The sequence below is a fragment of the Camelus dromedarius genome, chromosome 33 (genome assembly GCF_036321535.1).
Source record: "Camelus dromedarius isolate mCamDro1 chromosome 33, mCamDro1.pat, whole genome shotgun sequence".
Taxonomy (NCBI): Eukaryota; Metazoa; Chordata; class Mammalia; order Artiodactyla; family Camelidae; genus Camelus; species Camelus dromedarius.
The window spans coordinates 20,182,858-20,206,488 of record NC_087468.1 but is presented as its reverse complement, the minus strand read 5'-3'; the positions used below and the strand labels follow the sequence as shown (position 1 = coordinate 20,206,488).

At 38.1% G+C, this 23,631-nt stretch overlaps 1 protein-coding gene and 1 non-coding gene across 3 annotated transcripts in view; both read right to left on the bottom strand.

Moving 5' to 3' along the window:
* Positions 1-7,954: 7,954 nt before the first annotated feature.
* The window catches only part of GCFC2 (GC-rich sequence DNA-binding factor 2), a 51,672-nt gene continuing 35,995 nt past the window's right edge, over positions 7,955-23,631 (bottom strand). Inside the window, exons 14-20 of one of the 2 annotated variants that reach the window (XM_064481978.1) lie at positions 21,988-22,109; positions 17,275-17,351; positions 15,807-15,873; positions 13,893-14,039; positions 10,776-10,900; positions 9,474-9,607; positions 7,955-9,387 (exon numbers count right to left, since the gene is read on the bottom strand). In XM_064481978.1, coding sequence (XP_064338048.1) covers positions 9,490-9,607; positions 10,776-10,900; positions 13,893-14,039; positions 15,807-15,873; positions 17,275-17,351; positions 21,988-22,109 — 656 coding nt within the window. In that variant the 3' untranslated portion in view covers positions 7,955-9,387; positions 9,474-9,489. Of the gene's footprint in view, positions 9,608-10,775; positions 10,901-13,892; positions 14,040-15,806; positions 15,874-17,274; positions 17,352-21,987; positions 22,110-23,631 lie in introns of both variants that reach the window. The other variant, XM_064481979.1, reaches the window with a different exon arrangement.
* On the bottom strand, positions 18,268-18,373 carry LOC116149579 (U6 spliceosomal RNA). Its single transcript, XR_004133199.1, has one exon. It is a non-coding gene; the product is annotated as a U6 spliceosomal RNA (small nuclear RNA).

Sequence of the window (23,631 nt, the reverse complement as noted above, 5' to 3'; positions counted from 1 at the left end):
TGTTCCATTAGTCTGTGTGTCTGTTTCTATTCCAGGACCATACTGTGTTGATTACTATTAGCTTTTAAATATAGCTTGAAATCAGAAAGTGTGATACCTCCTGCTACTCCTTTCTCAGGATTGTTCTGGCTATTCAGCATCTTTTGTGGTTCTGTATGTGTTTTAGGATTTTTTTTTTCTCCTGTAAAAAAATGCCATTAGAATCTTAATAGGGATTGCATTGAATTAATAAATGGCTTTGGGTAAGATGAGCATTTTAACAATATTAATTCTTCCAATCCATGAACATGGGATACCTTTCCACTTATTTATATCTTCTCCAGTTTCTTTCGTCAATGTCTTGTAGTTCTAAGTAAGAAATCCTTAAGTTTATTCTTAAGTATTTTTGTTTATTTTTGATACTATGGTAAATGGGATTTTTTTTCCAGCTAATAGTTGTGTTTTTGAATGTTACTTTCATATCCTGCAACTTTACTAAATTTGTTGATTAGATCTAACAGTTTTTTTTTTTTTTTTTTTTTTTGGTGGGGTAGGTTTACTTCTTTCTTTCGAATTCTGATGCCTTTTAGTTCTTTTTCTTGCCTGACTGCTCTGGCTTGGACTGCCAGTACTTTGTTGAATAGTAACGGTGAGAGTGGGCAACCGTGCCTTGTTCCTGATTTTGGAAAAGCTTTCAGTATTTTCCTGTTGATTGTGACGTTAGCTGTGGTCTTGTCCTATATGGTCTGTATTATTTTGAGGTTTGGTTCTTCTACACTTAGTTTGCTAAGAGTTTATATTATCAATAAATGTTGAATTTTGTCAAATGCTGCTTCTGTGTCTTTAATAGAATTAAAAAAAAAAAAACATCTGATGTGCTGTATCACAGCTGTTCCTTTGTGGATGACGAGCCATCCCTGCAGGGGTAAATCCCAGTTGATCATGGTGAATGATCCTTCTAATTTGCTGCTTAATTTGGTTTGCTAGTATTTTTCTGAGAATATTTGCATCCTATTCATCAGGGATATTGGCTTGTAGTTTTCTTGTGTCCTTTTCTAACTTTGGTATCAAGTTAATGCTGGTCTCATAAAATAAAATTTGAGAGTATTTCCTCCTCTTCAATTTTTGGGAAAAGTTTGAGAAGGATTAGTATTAATTCTCCTTTATCCCTGGTAAAATTTACTAGTGAAGCCATCTTGTCCTGAGCTTTTCTTCTTTGGGATTTTTGATTATTAATTCAATCTCCTTACTAGTACTTAGTCTGTTCAGATTTTCAATTTCTTCCTGTTTCAGTCTTGTTGGGTTGCATGTTTCCATTTCTAGGTTATCCAGTTTGGTGGCATATAGTTGTTCATAGTAGGTTCTTATGCTCCTTTGTATTTCTGTGGTATCAATTTTAAATGTCTTCTCTTTTGTTTATAATTTTATTGTTTGAGTCCTTTCTCATATTTCCTTGGTTGGTCTAGCTAAATGTCAGTTTTGTTTATCTTTCAGAGAACCAACTCTTTTGGTAATCTTTTGTATTGTCTTTCTGTTCTCTATTGCATTTATTTCTGCTCTGATCTTCATTATTTCCTTCCTTCTGGTAATTTTGGGCTCAGTTTGTTCTTTCTTGTCTAATGCCTTGAGATGTAGAGTTAGGTTGTTTGAGATCTTGCTTGTTTCTCAATGTAGGTGTTTTTGCTATGAACTTCCCTCTTACAATTTTTGTTGCATTCCATGAATTTTGGTGTATTGTGTTTTCATTTTCATTTGTCTCAAGATAATTGTTTATTTCCGCTTTCTTTGACCCATTGGTTGTTCAGAAGACTGTTTAATTTCCCTGTATTCACAAGTTGTTCAGTTTCCTCCTGTTGTTGATTTCTAGTTTCATATCATTGTGGTCAGAGAAGGTACCTGGTTTGACTTCCATCTTCTTGAATTTGCTTAGACTTGTGGTCTACCATACGGTCTGTCCTAGAGAACATGCTGTTTTGGATAGAATGTTCTGTATGTCTGTTAGGTTCATTTGGTCTCTAGTTTCAAGTTCACTCTTTCCTCTTTGATTCTTTGTCTGGATGATTTATCTATTACTGATCATGCATTAAATTTCCCATTATTGTATTGCTGTTTATTTCTCCTTTTAGCTCTGTTACTTTTTTATATATTTAGGTGCTCCAGTGTTGGGTGTTCTATCTTGATGGATTGATCCCTTTATCATTATATAATGATCTATGTCTCTTACCATTTTTAGTTTAAAGTCTATTTGGTCTAATATAACTACTGCTTTTGTTAATGTTGTTACTAATTGCTTGAAATATCTTTTTCCATCCCATCATCCTCAGTCTATGTGTGTCTTTAAGACTAAAGTGAGTCTCTTGTAGGCAGCATATTGATGCCTGTTTATCCTTTTATACATTCAGTATCTTTTGACTGAAGAATTAATTTATTGATGTTTAGAGTAATTATCAATAGGCAGGGACTTACAGTGGCCTTTTTGTTGTTTATGTTCTGGCTGTTTTTTTTCCCCCTTGTTTGATGTCTTTTGGTGTCAGTATGTTTTGACTTTATCTTGTTCTTCTGTGTAATTACTACAGGTTTTCTCTCTCATAGTTATGAGGCTTACATAAGGCTTAAAATTGTAACATCCTGTTTTAAACTGATAACTTTGATAGCATCCCTACTGTTTACACTGTGACTTCTCCCCTCACATTTTAGGTTGCTGATGTTATAGTTTATATGTATTTTTATATCGTGCATCCAACAGGTTACTGTAGTTGCAGTTATTTTCACTGTATGTATTTTGACTTTTGCACTAGAGCTATGATTTACATACCACCATACCATATTACAGAATCTAACCGACTGTCGTTATCAGTGAGTTTTAAACTACCTTCTTACATTTTTATTATGTTAATTTGTGTTCTTTTACCTTCATTCAAAGAAACCCCTTTACAATGTCTTGTAAGGCAGGTTAATGCTGATGAACTCCTTAAGCATTTTGTTTGTTTGGGAAAAGTTATCTCCTTCATTTCTGAAGGATGGCTTTTCCAAGTACGGAATTCCTGGGTGACAGTTATTTCATTTGATTCTTCTAATACATTATCTCATTTTTCCCTGGCTTGATAATGTTTCTGTGAGAAATCCACCAATAGTATTACGGGGTTCCTTTGTATACTGTTTTTTTTTTTTTTTTTGCTACTTTCAAAATTCTTTGTTTTGACTCTTGACGATTTAATTATCATTTCACTCAGTGGTGTTGTCCTTGGGACCTTATGGATCAGAATGTCCATTTCTCTCCCAAGGTTATGAAAGTTTTCAGCCATTATTGCTTTAGACATACTTTGTCCCTTTCTCTTCTCCTTGGGGAACTCCTATAATGCAGATATTGTTTCTTTTGATTGTGTCCATAAGTACCATAGGTATTTTTTTTCCACTGTTTTCTTTTTGCTTGTCTGATTAGGTATTGTTGATTTCTTCTGCACGGTTGAGTTTGCATGTGACGCTCTCTATCAAGTTCTTCAGTCATTGTATTTTTCAGTTCCAGGTTTGTTTGTTTGTTTTTTCCTTTTAGTTTTGTTTTTGGATGGTTTCTATTTTTGTTCAATTTGTTTTTTCATGCATTGTTTTCCTAATTTCCTTTAGTTGTGTGTTCTTGTAGCTCACTAAATTTCTTTAAGAGGATTATTCTGATTTCTTTTCCTGACAATTTATAGCTCTCCATTTCTTTAGGGTCAGTTACTAAGAACTTTATTAGTTTCCTTTGGTGCTGTCATGCTTATTGATTATTTGTGATCCTCTGTTCCTTACATTTTATCGGTGCATTTAGTTAGCAGTCTCCTCTTCCAGACTTCATAGGTTTGCCTTGGCAGTCAGCTCATTTTGGCTTTTGGACCTGTCAACTGGTAATATCTTAGGGCATGTGTGTCTTGCTATCAGGGTCTATTTTGGGGCGAGACCCCAGCCTGAGATCTGAGATTTGGGGAATGTCACTGGCTGAGAACAAGTGAAAGGACTTCTGGCTTGGTTCCCTGCCCACACGAGGCCGTACAGGTTCTCCAGTTGGGGCTACTATATGGTCAGGACTGGGTATTATATTCAGCAGTTAGCTTACCTGACCTGGTAGGTCCGAGGTCCTATACAGCTTATTGTTTGGGGACCTGAATTGGGTAAGACGGTACACTGAATTCCTTGGCTAGATGGGGCCACTACTTCTGCAGACAGGGAAATGATGATCTGGATCTGTGTTCAAGTGCCACTGTAAGCAGAGCTGCTGGATGGGCTGTGCAGCTTCCCAAGTGCTCTGCTTATGTTCACTGGCTGGGTGGACAAAGCTACAAATTAATTTTCTTGTCAGGCAGAGTGGAAGAATCAGATCCAAGGTTGGTAAGGATCTTCATGGTCTAGACTCAGGCCAATCCCTGCCCCAAGTTCCCTGGCCATATGAGGTCACTGGCTTTGCAGATGATCAGCTGTGCCTGCCAGAGTCTGTTGGATTGTTGCTGGGCCAGTTTTCCAGTTGTTTTAGCCAGGATTTCTGGTTGGGAGGGACTGGGAGCTACACTCAGCAGCGGGCAAAGCTATGAATTACCTCCTTGCCTGGGCAGGAAAAGGGAACCAACTCCAAGTCTAGAAAAGCTATGTTTGTGGTCTTGACTCAAGCCAACTCTCACCCCAAGTTCCCTGGCTGACTGGTGTCACTGGCTTTGCTCTGTGGATGACCAGCTCTGCCTACTGCTCTGTCTGCTCGAGCATTGCTTGGTTATACAGCTTTCCAAGTGTCCCAACCATGCTTTCCCTGCAAGGTGAGACCAGAGTGGAACTCCCAAGAAGTGACCAATGCTGAGGGAGCTGGATGTCCACCTTGGGCTCTTTTTTCTCACTGTAGTAACTGTAGGCTCAGTGGCTCCAGTGGTTGACAATGTCCCCTGAAAATTTAAAATGTACCCCACCTTCCCACACACAAAAAGTCCCACAATGCCTCTGAGTTCACAGTGGTGCCCCAGGGTATCTCAGATTAGGTTGGGAACTGTGGGTCTATAGGCATTTAATTCTAGCATGCAACCATACAAGAAAATACTCAGAATAGTCAACCTTAATGCTCTTTTGACATTTTGTAAGACGCCTGTAAAATCTGTGTTTAAAAAAAACCAATAACTGGACTAACTCCATGAAATCTGAGTACTTAAGAGAATATTATCAGCGTAAATGTATTTGCCATAAAGAATCTTCCTGGGACATTTCTGGTTAGTGGATCATACTGAAATATCCAGGGCAGTGATTCTAAGGCACTGTTCTTGATGGGAACTTGTTGGGTTTGGGCAGAAAAGGGCTGAGAACTACTGGTCTAATGGACTGTGTGTGTTAAAAGCAAAGATGTCTGGGATATCCCTATTAGTTTTCCTCTGTTAACATCCACCGATGACCTTCAAAAACAGTATCAAGAAGGGCAGTCAGTATGGTCTTCAGTGGTGATCAGCCCATTGGTAATACTATCAGAGACAGTTCACTATTCCAGACACTTGTCTGCCTTATAAGGTATTTTAAAAAGTTGATGCATAATTAATGTACAATACACAGATACTAGGTTTTGTTTCTAACAACTGAATATACCCATGTACCCACTGTACAAATCAAGATAGAGCATTTCCATCACCACCAAAAGTTTTTTTTTCATTCTTTGATCATTTTAGATGTCTGTTCTTGTATTTAATACACCCTGAATCATAAAGTATGTATTCTTTCCTAACTTTTCATTTAATGATGCTTTTGAAGTTTACTTATTTTACACATTAGTTTATTTCTAATGCTGTTTTCCATTGTATGAATCTACCAATTTATCCATTTTGATTATAGTTTTGGGCTATTATCAATAAGGCTCCTATCAACAGTCTCGTATAATCTTTTCTTGTGAATATATTTTTATTTTCTTGGGCAGATACCTAGGAGTGGTATTGCTGAGTTGTATGGTAAGTAAATGTTTTAGTAAGAAACTGATGAACAGTTTCCCAAAGTGGTTTCATTTTACACTTCCCTCAGCAACCTAGGGATGTTCGAATGGCTTCATATTCTAGGCAGCATTTGTTGATGTTAGTCTTTTTCAGTCATTCTAGTGGATGTGAAATGGTATCATTATGGTTTTAATTTGTACTTCCCAGCGGACTGATGATACAGAATACCAAAAAATCTTTACCTATTCTAAGACCAAAGATAGTGTTTTTTTCCCTACAAGCTTTCGTTTCTGGGTTTCACATTTAGATCTATGATTCACGTGGGTATATTAAATAAGGGTCAAGGTCATTTTATTTCATATATGTAGTTGTTCTACCAATACTGTTTTACTCTCCTTTTCCCACTGTATTAACTTGGCACTGTGGTCAAAAATTGAGCATATATGTGTAGGTCTGTAACAACTCTTGATTCTGTTCCGTTGATGTATTAATTTATTCTTATCCTAATACCACAGTCTTGCTTACTGTAGCTTTATAGTAAGTCTTGAAATCAGATAGAGCAAGTCTTCCAACTTGGTCTTATGTTTCAAGATTAGCTTGGCTATTTTAAGGTCTCTGTACTTTCATATAAATTTTAATTTTAATATATTTTAATCAGCCAGTTTTTTTTTTTTTAAAGCCTGACAGAATTTTGATAGGGGTTGGATAACTATCAGTCAGTATAGGAGGAAGATACCTTGAACAAAAATTGAGTTTTCCAATTCACGAGCATGATACATGTATACTTTTATTTAAGTTTCTAATTTTTTTCTCAGCAATTTTTGTATTCCTCAGTGCAGAGGTCTTGGGTGTCTTTCTATACATTTGTTCTTAGGTGTTTGATGTTTTTCGTTGCTACTGAAGAGTTATTGTTTTTAAAATTCAAGTTTCCAGTTAGATCACCAGCATACCCCTGGGCTCTGATTTTTGTAAGATCTTGCTAACTTCACTTATTCTGGTTGAAATTTTTTTCTTTTGTAGAATACATAAGGTTTTTTTATGCAAACAATCTTATCATTTGTGAATAATGACTCTTACCTCTTGAGTGAGTTTTAATCTTCATGCCTTCATTGGTGAGGGCAGACATCTTTGCTTTAATACTTCACCATTATTTATGATGTTAATTAAGTGTGGGTGTTCTTTTGCAGGTGATCTTTATGAGGAATTTATATTCCTGTTTTTATACTGTAAGAAGGAATCACTGGGATGATCATATGGTTTTCTTCTTTTACTCCATTCATGGTTTATTTTTAATGTTAAACCAACCTTGCCTTTCTGGAATAAACCCTATTTGATCATGATGTATTACTATCCTTTTATATATCACTGGGTTCAGTTTGTTTTAAGGACTTTATTTCTATATTCATGAGGAATATTGGTCTGCTATTTTCTTCTGTTGTAGTATCTTTTTCAGGTTTCATATCATACATGGTATTTCTTAAGAATCATCTATATAAATATTTTGTTCACAGGCCTAAGAAATCCAAAACGACTCAGTTTTTCTTAGGTATGTTTTCATGGCCATTGAAATGTTCCTAATAGCCATATGAAAAAAGTTAAAAAAAAAATCATCTGTCTGATTCTGTAAAAATTTTACATTCTTTAAGTAAACAAAAAGCTGAAAAAACCCCAGGAAAGAACTGAGATGTGAGATGAGTTGCTAACTCAAAGGGGTGTTTTTGCTAGTTGCGTTTCTCTTCTTCATTCCATCCATTTCACAGAAATAGGAAAACGGGGGAATAAAAAATAATTCTGCACTGAGGATTAGGCAAGCTTAAAAAATGTTTTTGAATATCCTCAATTATAGTATATGATGGATAAATATCTTGAGATTCAAACTCCAAGCATGATGAAATTTAGTTGAAAACTAGTGGGCATTTTTATCAATTTGTAGTTTTAAAAGCGGTTCTAATATTTTCCATTCTACAAAAAGCAAGAGAAATCTCTCTGCCAAAGTTAAAAATGTAAAGGACCATGTAACACACCTTTAATTAGAAATGCAGAAGTCAGGGAAATTTCAAATGTATACTTTAATAGTAAAAAAAAATTACAAATTTTATACACAATAAAGCATCTGCCGTTTATATAAAAAGCTGTATGTGTATACACACACATATATACTTTTTTTAAGAAGAGAAAAGATCTGAAAGGGTAACAAAATGAAAATAGCAGTTACTTCTGGGAACAATAATTGTTTAAGAATGTTAAAACCTTTTTAGCAATGGCTTGAATCTTCTGTATGAGAATTTATTCTGTGTAATTTGTGTAACTAAACTTTAAAAAACCGTTCATACCAGTGAATTATGAGTCTTCACTGCAGTAGAAATCACACGCCAGTCTGTTAAAATATATTACATGCAGCTTCAAAACTAGCGGTGATAAGGTTAGAGGCCACATGCTCAAATTCTACAATATAATCAATTTTCCTGATTATTTTCTGGACAATTTACATAATGTCCATTTAGGGTTGCGCTCAAGTTACTTAAACAGATTCAAGAAAAATTAGTAAACTCACTTTGAAAAATGTTTTGAAAAATGTTCTCAATTTCTATTGGATTCAATGACTCCCTCAGACTTTCTAAATTACTAAATCTTTTATCAGAAAATGAATCATATGGTCTGAATATTTAAAATACTTGTTTCCTATCTAAGCCTACGACCAATGACAAAAAAAAAAAATAACAAAAAAGAGTAATAACTATCTGTAACATCCAAACACTTAGTACACCAAAAACATACACAAATTTAAAGAAAACAGCAAATAGGGAAAACTGTAACATATCACAGGCAAAATATGATTATCCTTAAAATATACAGCTCTTATAAGTCCGTGAGAAAAATATAAATAGATATTTCAAAAAGAATTACAAATGGCCAAAAAACAAGTAGTCACTCTAGTAGTCCAAATAAATAATTAAGATTTTGCCACCTATTAATTAAGTGCAAATGAGTTAACAAAACGGTAATACCTATTACGGCTGGAGACTCACTGGCCTCTCTTACCCTTGTGCTGGTGCAATGCAATGGTGCAGGTTTCAGAACAATCTGACAAGCATTAGTCATCACAAGTCTCAGAATGCCTTAATTAGTAAATACTTAGTAATTCATTCCAACTAAGATTTTCATTTTAACTTACTCGTAAATAGACATAGTTAAAATGAAGAGAATTAATAATGTTTTTATGGTTCAGGACAGAAAATTCACCAAAACCAAAATAGCTATAAACAAGCTTTCTTCAACTCCTTTCTTAAAGCTGGAAAAGTCACCAGAAGAATCAAGCAAAAATATATTAAACTCTTAATGTTCCTGTGTGCTCAATTCCTGCAAATACCACGAAGTAAGGAGGGGCAGGCTTCACGATACCAGAAGGTAGAAGGTGGAGGGAACGGAAGTTCAGAGTCCTGCTTTTTTGTTTTTACAAATCCTCCCCAGTCTGTTACTAGGAATAAAGAAGAGGCAACAGCTTTTTTACCTCCTCCAAGCAAAAGAGCCAAGTGTGACTATATCAACATCTCATTTCAGTACCTCATATAAAGTCTCCTCAAACTTCTTTAATTACTGATTTTAGATGGTCTAGGTTATGTTCTTCTATGAAGGATTCTGCTTGATTCAAAGCTTTTATTTTCACTAGAATAAGAATTATTTCTTTGACTTCATCCCTGAAAAAAAACAAAACAAAACAAAAAGCATTTTCCCTCATAGAAATGCAATGTATAAGGGCACAGCGAATCATCAGTTGTTAATCTGAAACAGAAACTTCACCTTACACCAGTATCTAAAATAGCATAAACTGTTAAGATGCTACCTCTTCCACATACATAATCATGAAGTTCAAATACAGACCGTTAGTGGAGGTATTCCGGTAAATTTTAATGTGAATGACTGAAAAAGCAGAAAAGCGCACAGCAATCTGTCACAGAAATCTGAGTTGTGGTATGGTGCTACCAGCTCACATGGGCTATCACAGTGGGAGTATTTATCCCACAGATAGCATCAAAAGCTACAAATCTGAGGTTTTAAGGTTTTTTTCTTTTGGAGAGGTGGTTTACCAGAACACCACTGTGCTTATTTAAGTCCCTAAACATCTAGCGCTATGAATGAGATACCCAAAACGAAGATCTAGCTACTGCTGGGTGAACGCCAGGCTGCAGATCTGTACTAAACAAGTGTTGAGATTTTGAAATGGCCTGGAAAAATAAAGAGACATTAAAAACGTACCTATTAAGAGGCTTTCGAAAATGAATATATGTATATTCATGTATGACTGAAGCTTTGGGCTGTACAGCAGAAACCGACACACTGTAAACTGACTGTAACTCAATGAAAAAATAAAGAGGCTTTCGATTTACAGTTTTAATTCTAAACTGCCCTGTGATACGGTGTTCTGGAAGTGCTTATTCTGGAAGAGATTTACATTTAAAAATACGAACTAATGCATGAGGTAGTCTAAAATATTGAGTGATTTCACAGGTCACACATAAAAATATCTAACTCTACCGTGATAGTCTCAAAAGATTTTTGCCAGTCTTTTTTATTTTTTTATTTTTTAATTGAAGTATAGTCAGTTTACAATGTTGTATCAATTTCTGGTGTACAGCATACATATACATACACATATTTGTTTTCATATTCTTTTTCATTATAGGCTTCTATAAGATACTGAATATAGTTCCCTGTGCTGTACAGTATAAACTTGTTTATCTACCTTAGTAGTTAGTATCTGCAAATCAACAGATTTTTCAGAAGTAAAAATCTTTCTAAAAATTGTTGGGAATACACTAGAACCCTAAACTGTGCTTATGAAGGTACAAATAAAATATGTGTTACCTGATTGCACTTCTAGATAATTTCTGTGCCAGCTGCAGTAAAAACTGGATGAAGTTTTCTAGCTGGGGAATAGATGCTCTCATGGTAGAATTTTTGAACCATTCTTCTGGTAAATATGCTGCTATCTGATAATCAAAACACAAGGTTGGTTTTTAATAATGACAGTTATTATCTAAAGACTTTTGCTAACATAGTATCATTTAATCTTCAGCACTCATGCAGGCTGTGTATTATTCTTCTGTTTCATAGTTCAAGGTTAAATAAACAGAATTTCCCTCCTTTCAGGGTATTATATTTAAAAAAATATTTTGATACCCAGAGCTTAAAACAGACTACTTTTTATAAACACGTCCCAGTACTTGTAATACTTTTTATACTCTAATTCCTGAGCAATTAAATCGTATAAAACAAAGTAAACACCAGAAATGTGTAGGCACAAAACTTTTAGTCAGCATACCTACACATCTACATTTGACCCTTGAACGACGCAGGGGGTTAGGGGAGGAACCCACGTGCAGTCGAAAACTTGTGTATTAACTCTACAGTCAGCAGTTCTGTTTCCACAGATTCAACCAGCCGTGGACCGTGCAGTACTGTAGTATGTGTTTATTGAAAAAAAGTCCTCATGTAAGTGGACCCATGTAGTTCAAACCTGTGTTGTTCAAGAGTCAACTGTAAAAAAATAGGTACATTTAGTATTATTTTACAACAGGAAACTGGGTAATCTCATGTATAATCCACAAGAACAAATTAGTTAAGAAATCAAGAAGTTGATTCTAAGATTCACTGAATAAAAAAATTCATTATGGTTTTGATTTCCTTCTAATTTAAAACACTTGTTTAAATATTGACAGCAGCATAAAGGGCCAATGTATGTGTACTCATTTTTTTCTTTTGGGGAAAAAAAAAACCCAACACAACACTTACAATCATGCTAAAGGTAATACATGATTTGGGGAAAAGTTCTGGTAAAAAACAGAAAAATTTTAACAAAATAGAAAAGAAAAACTTCCTCATAGCAGAAGAAAGAATTTTAAAGAAAGGAGAGAGAATGGGAGGAATGAAAAGTCTGAGATCATACTGTTCAAAGAAATTCTTGGATAAACAGGTTATGCTATAGTTGATCAGTACTTCTAGAAAGTAGAAAGTTGCACCACATATATATTACAAAACATGTCAAATCAAAGTTCTGGAATGCACTCTTTCTAAAATAAATCTGATTGGTCAACACTAAAAACAGACTTCAGGAAAAAGATTTGTCCTTTTTCTTAATCATCTTTTTCAATTATCCAGAAAAAAAATACAGACACACTGATTGCCTAAGGCAGAAAGACCTATAAGCTTTGTCATGCAAACTGTATCTTTTTAAAGTTTCAAAACCAGCCTTCACTGGCTTGGCATTCAATGTCTTTTGCACTTGCTTCCCCCTTGTTTTGTCACAAGTCTCAATAAAATTCTGAAAAAACTACCTAGCTTTGCTGTGAATGACCCTGGGACTTAGAGCCGCACCGTCTTCGCCTGGTTTTCTAGCCACAAGCTGTGGACAGAATGTCATATATCCTCTTCCTTACTTCCCCACAGTAGAGCCTCGTGGTCAAAAGGGGCTGAACTGAACCCGAAACACACGTAGGACGGATGATGATTTAATTTTTTGGTAGATAATGTAGTTTAAAACTACATGGTATGAAAACCATAGCTAGAAAAATGACAGTTGTCTAGGAACTGCCATCTAACGTTGTATCTATATTTTAAAAATTTATATTACAATGTAAGTATTTTCCCACATTCTTAAAAACTTTTCCACATGACTTTCATCTTATGCATAGATGATGTTTTTAGATATTTAGGTCGTTCCCAACTGTCTATTATAAATGATGCTGTAATAATATTCTTTGTACTTAACATTCTTATGTCCATCTGGTTTTTTAACATAGGGTAATTTCCTAGAAGTAAACTTGCTAAGTAAAAGGGTATGAACTTTAAAGGTTTTGTATCAATCATGCCAAAATAGTCTCCAGAGTTGCATTCCTCCTTCCACAATGCAGAAACTGCTTCCCAGGATTGCTGCACCACACATTCTAGATGAACGGTGTGCCCAGGACGAGGGGCTGTTGTCTCCCTGTGCTTATGACAATACTGGGAATTGTAATAAATGTAACAGCAAAAAAATTGGCAGCACAACAGGTAAAATAATATCCTTAACTGTATTATTTGCAATTCTCAGATTCGTACTGGTAAGCTTCTCCACATGCTCAGACGTTATTTTTGCATTTTTTTTGGTGAATTGCCTGTTGCAGATCTTTTGGTCATTTTCAGTCAGAATATCCGAATTGTTCACTGATTTGTAAAGAGCTTTTTAAAAATGTGGGTATTAATCCTCATTATGCATTATAACTTTTTTCTTCATTTTTCAATTTCCTTTCTTTTTAAATTTTTACTATAGAAAATTTCAAACATAAGCAACAGCAGAAAGAGTAAGTGTAGTGAGACGAATGAACCTAACTTCCAGTTTTAATAATAATCAAATAGTCCTGATACCTTTCTGGTTAATGCTTTTCGGCTGACTAAAGTCTTATATTTTTGTCAAATCTATTACTTTTTCTCATCATTTCTTTTTTCTATTTGTTTTTAAGATCAGAAAGGATTCCCTTAACATCAGATATAGTCAGTTATCTTCTGAGTACAATACTTCGTAGTGTTTTTAAAAACATTTTATTTTTTGTTTTTTTGTTTTGTTTTGTTCATTTATTTACTTATTTATGTTAATGGAGGTACTGGGGATTGAACCCAGGACCTCTTCTTGCCTGCTAAGCACGTGCTCTACTGCTGAACTATATCCTTCCTCCCTTCATAGTTTTTTTATGCTTAATTCTTTTTAAAAAAACTTTTTTTATACTTAATTCTTTGCTTCATCTGAAATTTATACTGGTATTTAGTGAGAGGTGAGGCTCTAACATTCATTTTGTAAATACTGGGTTGCTTCTGGGTTTCTTGTCTGGTAATGACTGTTTGTTATTATGTGGGTACCACAAACTTTTAATTACTTTGCCACAAAATTGATTTTAACAACTAAATTTTAAAAATGGTAAAATTAGAATCAGTTTCTACACAACTTACCTGGCTGCACTTTTTAACAACCTCTGGCCCAGGTGTGGCATTAAGAAGAGCTGTAACAAGGTAACGGTTCAGCAGCTTCCCTAGTCCTAGCTCCCGCAAAGTGCCTTCTGGGAGGAGTCCGTTCCAAAGAAGAACATTGTGGAAGAGCTAAAATAAAGTAAAATGTCAAGTGACCGTGTGCCTTTTCTCCAAAAGAAAGCTGCAACAGTCTCCGACAAACAGGAAAAGCTGGTCAAACTCTTCTGAACTCTCACTACAATTAGCGCTGTTGGAACTGTCAATTTTGGAATCAACAGAAAGCATTCTCAACCAACACATGATTCTTTCCAACCCCCATGGATTCGCTCATCCCATTTTCAGTTTTTAGGAACACCGCTCAAAATCCATTTCAAACAGCCTTGCTGGAGCCTGTCCAAACCAGTAACCTTCCTCCTCCATCCATGCTCTCCTGGAGTCGGGAGCCAGGACTCATACAGGACTGCGGCTACAGCCACGGTCACGGTTACCACTGTGCGCCCCGGAGAGACCAGTCAAACCCGAAAGCCCAGTGCTCTGGTACAGAAAACAAGATTAATAATAATGTTGAGGCTGGAGATGCCCTGGGTAAAATACTTCTAAGAAATTCTAATGAAATTAGTGTGGGTGGCATTCCCCTCCTCTAAATCCAGACCGCTCTGTGAACTTCACAGTTAGCTCCCGCCTTCTTTACAGTCCTGCACGGATCGCCTCCGGTGCTAAACGACATCCAGCTGCGCTAACGTGCAGTGTTTTCACACCTCGTGCCACTGTCGTCGTGCTTCCTCTTCCTGACTCAACCGTAGGACAAACGCTGATTCACCCGATCGGAACTATTACTGCTGAGGTCGCCTGTGGCCTGCTAATTGTCAAATCCAGTAAACACTGTTAGTCTTTCCCCTAATTCTCTTCAGCAGCATTAACACTGTCTTCGTTCTTGAAAGTGCTTTGCTTCGTGTCTCTGATGCCACTCTCCTGTGACCATTCTTAGTTTCCCGATTCATCCTGAGGCTTCTCTGAAGACTCCACTTTCTCTGCCCGCCTCTTACGCCAGCATTTCCCAAGGGTATATCCTCAGCCTTCTTGTCATGCTTCACCCAGTCTCCCCAGAGGTTGTCATTCATGACCATGCCTCCAAATACTGCCCATTACGTGGCTGACTCCCCAGTCTCCAGCTAAGATTTGTCCCCCTGCAATCCACACTCAACTACCCAACTGGCTCCAAGACTTCTATTCCTGTATTTGTCTCATAGGTATCTTAGATTCACTATGTCCAAAACAGATCTTATGTTTCCTCCCAAACCTTTACTTCTTCCTGCAACGCCTCCAATGCCCTCAAAGAACGTCATCAGAAGTTGCCCAGCTGCCAAAGTCAGGAACTTGGCTAGCATCCTACGTTCTTCACACGTAATTAATTCGTCATCAGGTTCTTTCAATTCTTCGTCCTAAATACCTTTTGAATCCAGCTTCTCGTTATCATCCCTATTGCCACTGACCTAGCGATGACTTCATCCTTTATCATCTAGACCACGGGTCAGACAACTGAGACTTGTCAGTTAAATCCAGCTCACTGCCTGTTTCTTTAGAGCTGGTGAACTAAGAATGGTTTTTATACTTCTAAATGATTGGGGAAAAAAAGGGACATTTTGTGACATATGCAAAGTGCGACATTCATACTTCAGTGTCTGTAAGTTTTACTGAATCACAGACACGCTCATTTGTCTACACAGTTTTGCACTACCGCGGCAGAGTCGAACAGTCCAGCGTTTATATTGACCTGCCAAGCCTAGAATATTTACCATTTGGTCCTTTAAAGAAGAATTTTGCTGATCTCCACTCTACAGTAAACTTGACATAAAAGAACAAATTTTATTTTTAGTTTTGCAGTTTTCTGCTTACCTTTAGGCCTGACCAGAATTGTCTTTCTTGGAACTTTGAATGTGGTGATGCTCTGTTTTCTACAGCACTAATTTGAAGTAAAAGAAAGAGAAAGGAGTAAATGAAAATGACTGTTCATCTTTCAGAAACAGAGTTTAAAAAACAGTGGTTTTGTTTTTTTTGAGACCAACCAAACTAAACCTTAACAATATAAACGGAGGTACTCTGACGGTATCTACTGAAATTACCAGTGCGCGCACACGCTGACTCAGCAGATCCCTGGGAAGGCTTTCTGTAGATACATCTGCACATGTGCAGAACAGTACACCCATAAAATCATTCACAACACTGCTAGTGACGGTTTACCACTTACATGCTCATCAGTCAGCAGTACGTCTGTATGACGGCGTATTACGCAGCTTAAAGAAGAATGAGGGAACTACTTGTGTGATGACATAAAACGATCTCAGAGACGAACTAAGTCAAAAAGCAAGGTGCACAACAATGCTTATGACTGTTCGCGATATACTTACTTTGCTATAAAAAGGAAAGGAAAAAGATTAATTCTAAATTTTATTTATAACTTTAATTCTAATTGGATAGAGGAGTTCTGAAAAGGTGAAAAGGTTTACTAACAGTATTACTGCAAGCATGTGTCTGTATAGAGGACGATGGGCAGAAACTGGGTGGATGGAGGTCAAGAATAGGAGGGAGTAAGATTTTCCATTTTAAATATAAATAAAAATTTAAAAACACACATTCATATGTGAACTGATTAGTTATCTAAAACATTACAAACCCTAATGGAGAATTTTTACATGCACACGTCTCTTCAGGATTCAGATTAACCAGAAAGCTTAGAAGTCCCTTTCTTTTCTCTGCACAAAGCTCTTCCGCCCTGTGAGTGCTCACTCTGTGTAGCTGCAGTTCAAGACCCATTTCTGCAACTGGTGCTTTCTCAGCCAGTGTACGAATTGCATCAAATACTGCTTGTTTTATTCCTTAAAGTAAATACAGAATTTGCAGATGCAGTTCTGGCCCCTCAGTGGTGTCCAGGCCTTAGGCTGTGCTTTCTGTGTCAAGCACTGTTCTGAGCATTCTCTTCATCTCCACAATGTCCTGTGACACAGGCATTACTTTAATGCCCCATTTTCTACACAAGGACAGCGATGCACAGACAGGCCCAAGGTCAAACATCTAGTAATGGTGAATCTGGGCTCCAGAATCTAACCACTCTGCTATGTCAACTGTCATGTTCTTAAGAATAATATTAAATCACAAAAACATCGCCCAAAACCTCTGTCAGTGTGCCATGGATCATACTTGGCATATAAAAGGTGACTGAAAAATATTTGTTGAAATCTCAATTAGCGTCTTAATAGGTATCTGTATTTTGAAAACACTTAACATGCTTAGTTTCTTCTACTGCACTCTCATCTGTAATACATAATTAACCATTTCATACAACCTAGAAATCAGCCACCCTTACCTCTTTGGATACAGAGGAATAAAAACATCATCTTCTATTGACTTCTTCATTCTTGAACCAATGGATTTAAGTATATCCTATTTAAAAAAAAATTTAAAACCATCAGTGCTAGTCATAGGTAGAAATAATTTATCAAAAGAAGCAATTCTAACAGAACAGTGCAAGTCTGTACACACTCAGACTCAGGTGTTAACATAGCTGTCAGTTAGGTACAGGAGAACTTCATCCGCCCATGTTGCTACGTGCTGCAGCAGCTGGCGCCTTTTCACTGCAGCGCGGTGCTCTGTTGCATGATGGAACATGTGTTTAGATGGTCTCGTTTCGGGCCTGTTACGGATTATGTTACTATAAAAGTTCTTGCACAACAGGTCTATGCATGGACGTACCTCTCCAGTGGGCATGTGCAGAAATGGAGCTGCTGGAATACAGGCCATATCTGCATGTTCAGCTTTGTACAGACTGCCAGGCTGCCTTCTGAAATACTGGTGTCCCATTCCTGCTCCCACTAGCCATGTATGAGAAATCCTGTTTCCCTACAACCTTACAGAAACAGGGTGGTTTTTGTTAGTTTTGTTTTTAATGCTTGCAATGCTGGTGTGTATATAGTCACTTTTTATTCTGTTTTAATTTTGTTTTCCCTGTTGAGTAATGTAATGTGCATCCTCTCGTATTTGGACAGGCTCCTTTGCAAAGTACCTAACAGCTGCTTGTCTACACGTGTATTTTTTTTTTAATTTAAATTAAGTTCTGACTCTTACTGATTTGTAGAAGCCTTTTATATACTCTATGAGTCTTTCACTGTTTTGTCAATGTCCTTTGACACAGTATATTCACTTTGACAAATTCGTTTTGTTGTTTGTATCTCAAAAATTGAAAATAACCAAAATACTGAATCATGGGGACTTTTAAGGATCTCGTGTTTTTATTTTATTTATTTTTTATTGATTGATTCTTTAACTATGCTTTACAATTTTCAAGTTTCATACACATGATAAAAATATGGACTGCTTCATAAATTTGCATGTCATCCCTTTGCAGGGGCCATGATAAACTTCTCTGTATGTTCCAGTTTTACTATATGTGCTGCCAAAGCAAGCACTGTAAACAGACTTTAAAACAGTTTTAAAAAGGCACTGAAGAGCTTGAGCTGCTAGTTTTCTGCTGCCCTGTATTTCCATGGAGACAAGCTTGGGTGGCGTGGGCAGATGTTGGGGCCCTCGGGAGAACGAGGACAGGTGCTCACCATGGCAAGAGCAGCTTTACTCTTGTGTGTGTATGTTTGTGTATAGGGTTGTATAAGATTTTATTTGAAAAGGTTCTGTAGATAGAAAAGGAAGTTTGAAAATCACCAATCTATCTAAACATCCATCCGATGTCATTTTCACATTTCCACTAACCAGTCAACCAACCTATTATCTCCTGAGGCTGCCAGTAACTTTGGGCAGGTTCTGACTATTGAATTTCAGTTAACAATGAGAAACAAACTTCTCTGTCCTGTGCCTTGCATACCCAGGTCCGTGTTTATTTCTTAGGATTGTGCAGAACACATGCAATCTCCTTCCATCGAGACTGACAGCTCACTTTCTGCATTTCTCTTTCCCGTCGCATCTTAGACACTCTCCATTCAATACGCTTAAACTAGAACTAAACGCAATGTACCTCGGGGAGTCTTACCTGTGAGGAAAGCACACGTAACACTCTTTCTCCAAAGAGCAGACACCTAGCAGGGTGAGCTCCCGTGGGTCTTTCTGCCCCGGAAGTGGTACCACTGACCCACAGAGTTTACTGCTGATAACCAGCCCCTCGCTGTTTTCCCTAGCTGCTTCAAAGCTTTGCACTGGCATCTTTTATTTACGCAGCTGAATTTCTGAACACAAGGGCAGGACATACACATATTCCATTCACATTCTGTATTTTGAGAGTCAGTCCATTTTCTCAGTATTCGGAAATCCTTTTGAATTCTAATTCTATTATGCTATGGGTCTATGACAGAATTCCTAGCTTTCTGCCACTGAGAAATCTTATTAACACGTATTTTACACCTTCATCCAGTTCAGTAAAAACACTGAACAGGGCAAATCTGAGAAGCTATTTAACACCAGAGGTTTCCCCACAGGCAGCCGCAGCCCACAGTCAGTATCCTTTAGGCACCTGACCAGTTTCTCTGTATGTAACTGCACCTTATCTTTCCCCATTTGATCTGTAAGAAAATCAGTAATACCTTTAAACACATTACCTACCGTACCTGTACAGCTCCTTAAGTATTGGCAAAGGTAACTGAGATGCTGTGAAGAGTACCCTTTGATAAACAACTGTTTGTATCTGGGGACCCATCAAGGGAAGATCACAGCAGTCACTGCTTTCTCACTCTAGGTGTCCATAATCCATCCCAGTGGTAATTTAGTCTAGAACCTTAGCCAGAATCAAAGCTATTCTCCCCATGTTTAGCTTATAGGATCACTTGCTTTTCACTTTTAACTCAGGACTATGCTGTCTGGTTCTTCTGGAAACTTTCTCATTCTCTTCAATTTCTTAAACATCACTGAGAAAAACAGATTGATCTCACTGGCAGACTGTGTTACTGACCTGGAATAGTACGTAGTACACTGATTCTCAACCAAGAGTAATTCTGCCATGCCTCAAAACATTCTACAATTCCTGGAGATATTTTTGGTTGTCAAGACTGGGAAGTGCCACTGACACCCAGTGGGTAGGCGGAGGCCAGGGAAGCTCAATGCACAGGACAGCCTCCCACAACAAAGAGCCACCTGCTCCAGACGCCAAGGGCGCAAAGCTGAAGAGTCCTGGTGTGGTTCCGGTCTCCTACTAACGGGAGCCCATTGTCAGCATTCACAGCGGGAGAGCTTCCAGAAGAAACACTGCCAGAACAGAAACTTCAGGAGTGAATCCCTAACACTGCTGCCAAGCCTGCCCCTTCGTGCCCAGTGACCTTTCACAAGTGATTGGCCTCTAGGCCCCAGCTTCATCACCGTAAGATGCAATTAAAGTCAACACATTTTACAAGGTGGTGAGGATCATACGAGATAACGTGAGGTGTTTAAAAAATGGCAAAGCGCTATTTACGTTTAGGCTGTAAGTACATAATCCCATGTAGAGAGCAGATACAGGGCTATACAGCTGCTTCCCTGCAGCTCTTACCCACCGATCTCGGTTCTGTGCTTTGTAACAACACAGGACAAGTCTATTCCTCCTTCCAATATAAATTCTATCTCTATGCGTATCTTCTTTTAAGCTGAGTATCTCTAATTCTTGTATGATTTTCATATCCTGTTAGTGTTTTTATCCTGTTGGAGGCAAGTGGAGAATGCCCCTTCTCCATCAGTTGCTGTGTGTTCCAATCCTACTCTTCCCTTGAGGTCCCAGCGCAAACCTCCAACAAAAATTCTTTCACTGCACAAAGTAACTTCTCTCTCCGGCCTCTCTCCTGAAGTTTCACGGCACTTTATCTGAGCCACTCATGGAGAGGCGATGAGGACGGGCTTGGGCTTTAACCGAGGTTCAAATCCCACTTCTAACTCAAGGTATTGCTGTGAACAAGTTTTCGAGACTCAGATTCTTCATCCGTCAGATGAGGAAGCTGTCACTCACTTTTCAAAGGACTGCTGGGACGACGTGGGAAGACACGGGAAGAAACCCTGACAGGGCGCTTAGCACACAGCGGGCACCAAGTAAGCGCTCCTTGTCATTCCCACTTACTTCCTATTTGAAATAGCAGTTATGTACCTAAGACTGCAGATTCTCAAATGCAGAATCATGCTGGTGTCCCTCCTAGTTCTTACAGCTTCCCTCCTGCGTGACAGCAACTCCAAGTGCTAAAATGTACTGGCGTCCAGAATATGAGTACGATACGACTCCTTGCCTTCAATCACCTTGGTTATTCCACTCTGGGTACTCTCCAGTCTGTTTCCTTAAAGCTCAACATAAAACTGGCTGATTTATTTAACTGCGCGACTATAAAATATTATCAACAAACAGAATGGTAAAAAAAAAAAAGGGTAATACAGTAAAAGAAAGATTTAACAGATTCTCACCACAGCCTCTAAAAAGTTCCTTCCTCTTTATGTCTTACGTTCAGTGAAACTCAATTCTAAATTACGGTAAATGACCATCTATCTTACCGAACTTTGAATCCTCAATGAGATTACTGCTCTTAACTTTGTAGATTACAGATAACTAGTTAATATAATGAATGTCAGCCTAATTTTAAAATCATTGTTAAACGATGACACAATTCCATTAGACTTATGCCAAAAGAACAAAGGTGAATTTTTTTTTTTTTGCTTTTAGAAGGAATGATTTGCACTAACGTGTTTATGCCTGTTCATCCCTGCAGGGCCAACGCATACTTACAAACCTGAAAGAGAGCTGGCTGGGCCAAGAGAACACAAGTCAGACCACTGCACAGAAAGAAAGAAGTCAGTGAGAATGAAATAAGCTGGGTCTTACTGCACGTATGTGTATCCTCTTAGAATGATTCGCATTCCTGTGAGGATGTTCAGAAATATCAAGGTGTATTCTTTCCTCTTATTATTAAGTGGTCAATCCTAGTTCCTGCACATCAGAGAAAATATATTTTTCCCCAAACAATTTTCTGATAATTACTCCTTCTGCATCTTCTGTAAATAAAGATTTATAATAAATTATATTGATTTATAAATAAATCAAGAAATTCATAATTCTAGAAATTATTACCTGTTTGCCTTTACTAACTTCATTTTCACAAGTGGAATGTTCTTCGAGAATCGTTCTGCACTGTGTTATTAAACTTCTTGTCTGTGAGGTTGACAAGGGATCCCAAATGAATTCTACAAAGTCTGAAACAAAAATTTTAAGTGGTGCACAATTTATTTACTAGACTTTTTTGCTTGTCACATATAAACAATCGAGGCCTTTAGCAAACACTACTTCCTTCCTTATGTGGTTTAAAATCCAGGCCAGTGAGTACCATTACGTATTTGTATACAACCTCAATTTTCTTGTCCTCTTTTGGCTTTGTTGAATGGCTGGCTAAACTGCAACCCTGGTTAAATCACTTTGTCACAGCATCTGTGCCTGCAACCACGTGGCTAAAGCGTGGCTGGAAAGAAAGACACTCTGAACGGATCACCATCAAACGCCAGTGGGACCAGACTGCAGCCCAGCAGTCCTGGGGTTCCCTGGCCCACTCCCTTTCCTTCTGGCCTGGACGACTGTCTCCTCCTTCCTCTTCTCAGCTGATGGACTGCTCTTACCTTTTCTTCTCCCCACCCTTGCTCTCAGTCTCAGCTGATTAATTCCCAATTTGATGAGAAAAATGGGGTCGATGAGAAGAGAAGCTCCCCAAGCTTCTGGCACAGCACGTGCGCGGCCACCTGCCTCTGCGCCCACGCACGCTAACCTGTCGCCCCTTCCTACCGACAGAGCGCCCACGCTCTGTGTCCGGCCAGCCCTTTATTTCGACAAAAGGTCCCAATTCCTACAGCTTACTTGAAGACCCTGCTCCTGGAATTCCACCCTCCCGCTTCAGTATCGCCATCGTTTCTACTGGGTCTCTCCCTCCACTCTACAATTACTTCTCTTATATTAAAAACACTCTCTCTTGACCCTACTTTCCCCTCCACTGCTGCCCTATTTCCTTCCTTCATTTCACAACAAAAATCCTCAAAAAAACTGTTGAAACTTCCTCTCTCCAACTTCCCCCCTCCCTTTAACTCCTGAGTTCATTTCAGTTAGGCCTTACATACAACTTTTTACCTAAAATACTCCTATGAAGGCACAGACAACCCTCACGCTGCAAACCCTAATGGCTGACTCTAGCCCCTCTGATTTACCAGCAACCCCTGCAACATTCTCCTTCCTTGGCTTCCAGGACACTGGTCCTGGCTTCCTGCCTGCTCTCTGGGCCCCTCTGCTGGTTGCTTGTCGCCTCTTTGGCTCCCTAAATGCTGGAGTACCTCAGGACTCAGGTCATTAACCTTCTTTGTTTTTTTTTGTTTGTTTGTTTTGTTTTGTTTTGATATAAACAAGACTTTTATTAGTGAAGTAAAAAAAAAAGCAGTGAAAGAGTACACTCCTGGGAACTGGCGAGGGCCAGTCCAAGAGAGGAAAACGGCCTATTTTCACATCTATGTTTTCAGCCTTAGCATTTCTAGTCAGTCTTGTGGCTTTGAAGGCCATCTGTGTGCTGACGCATTACAAATGTGCATCCCCTACCACACGTGTCCTGCAGACTCTCACTCCGCAGCTCAGCTGACAGCTGCAGCTGGATGACAGGCACCTCCAACCCAGCATGTGTCAAACTGCGCTCCCGATGCACCCCTACCCTAACTGGTTCCCCTCAGTCTTCCACCCCAGGGA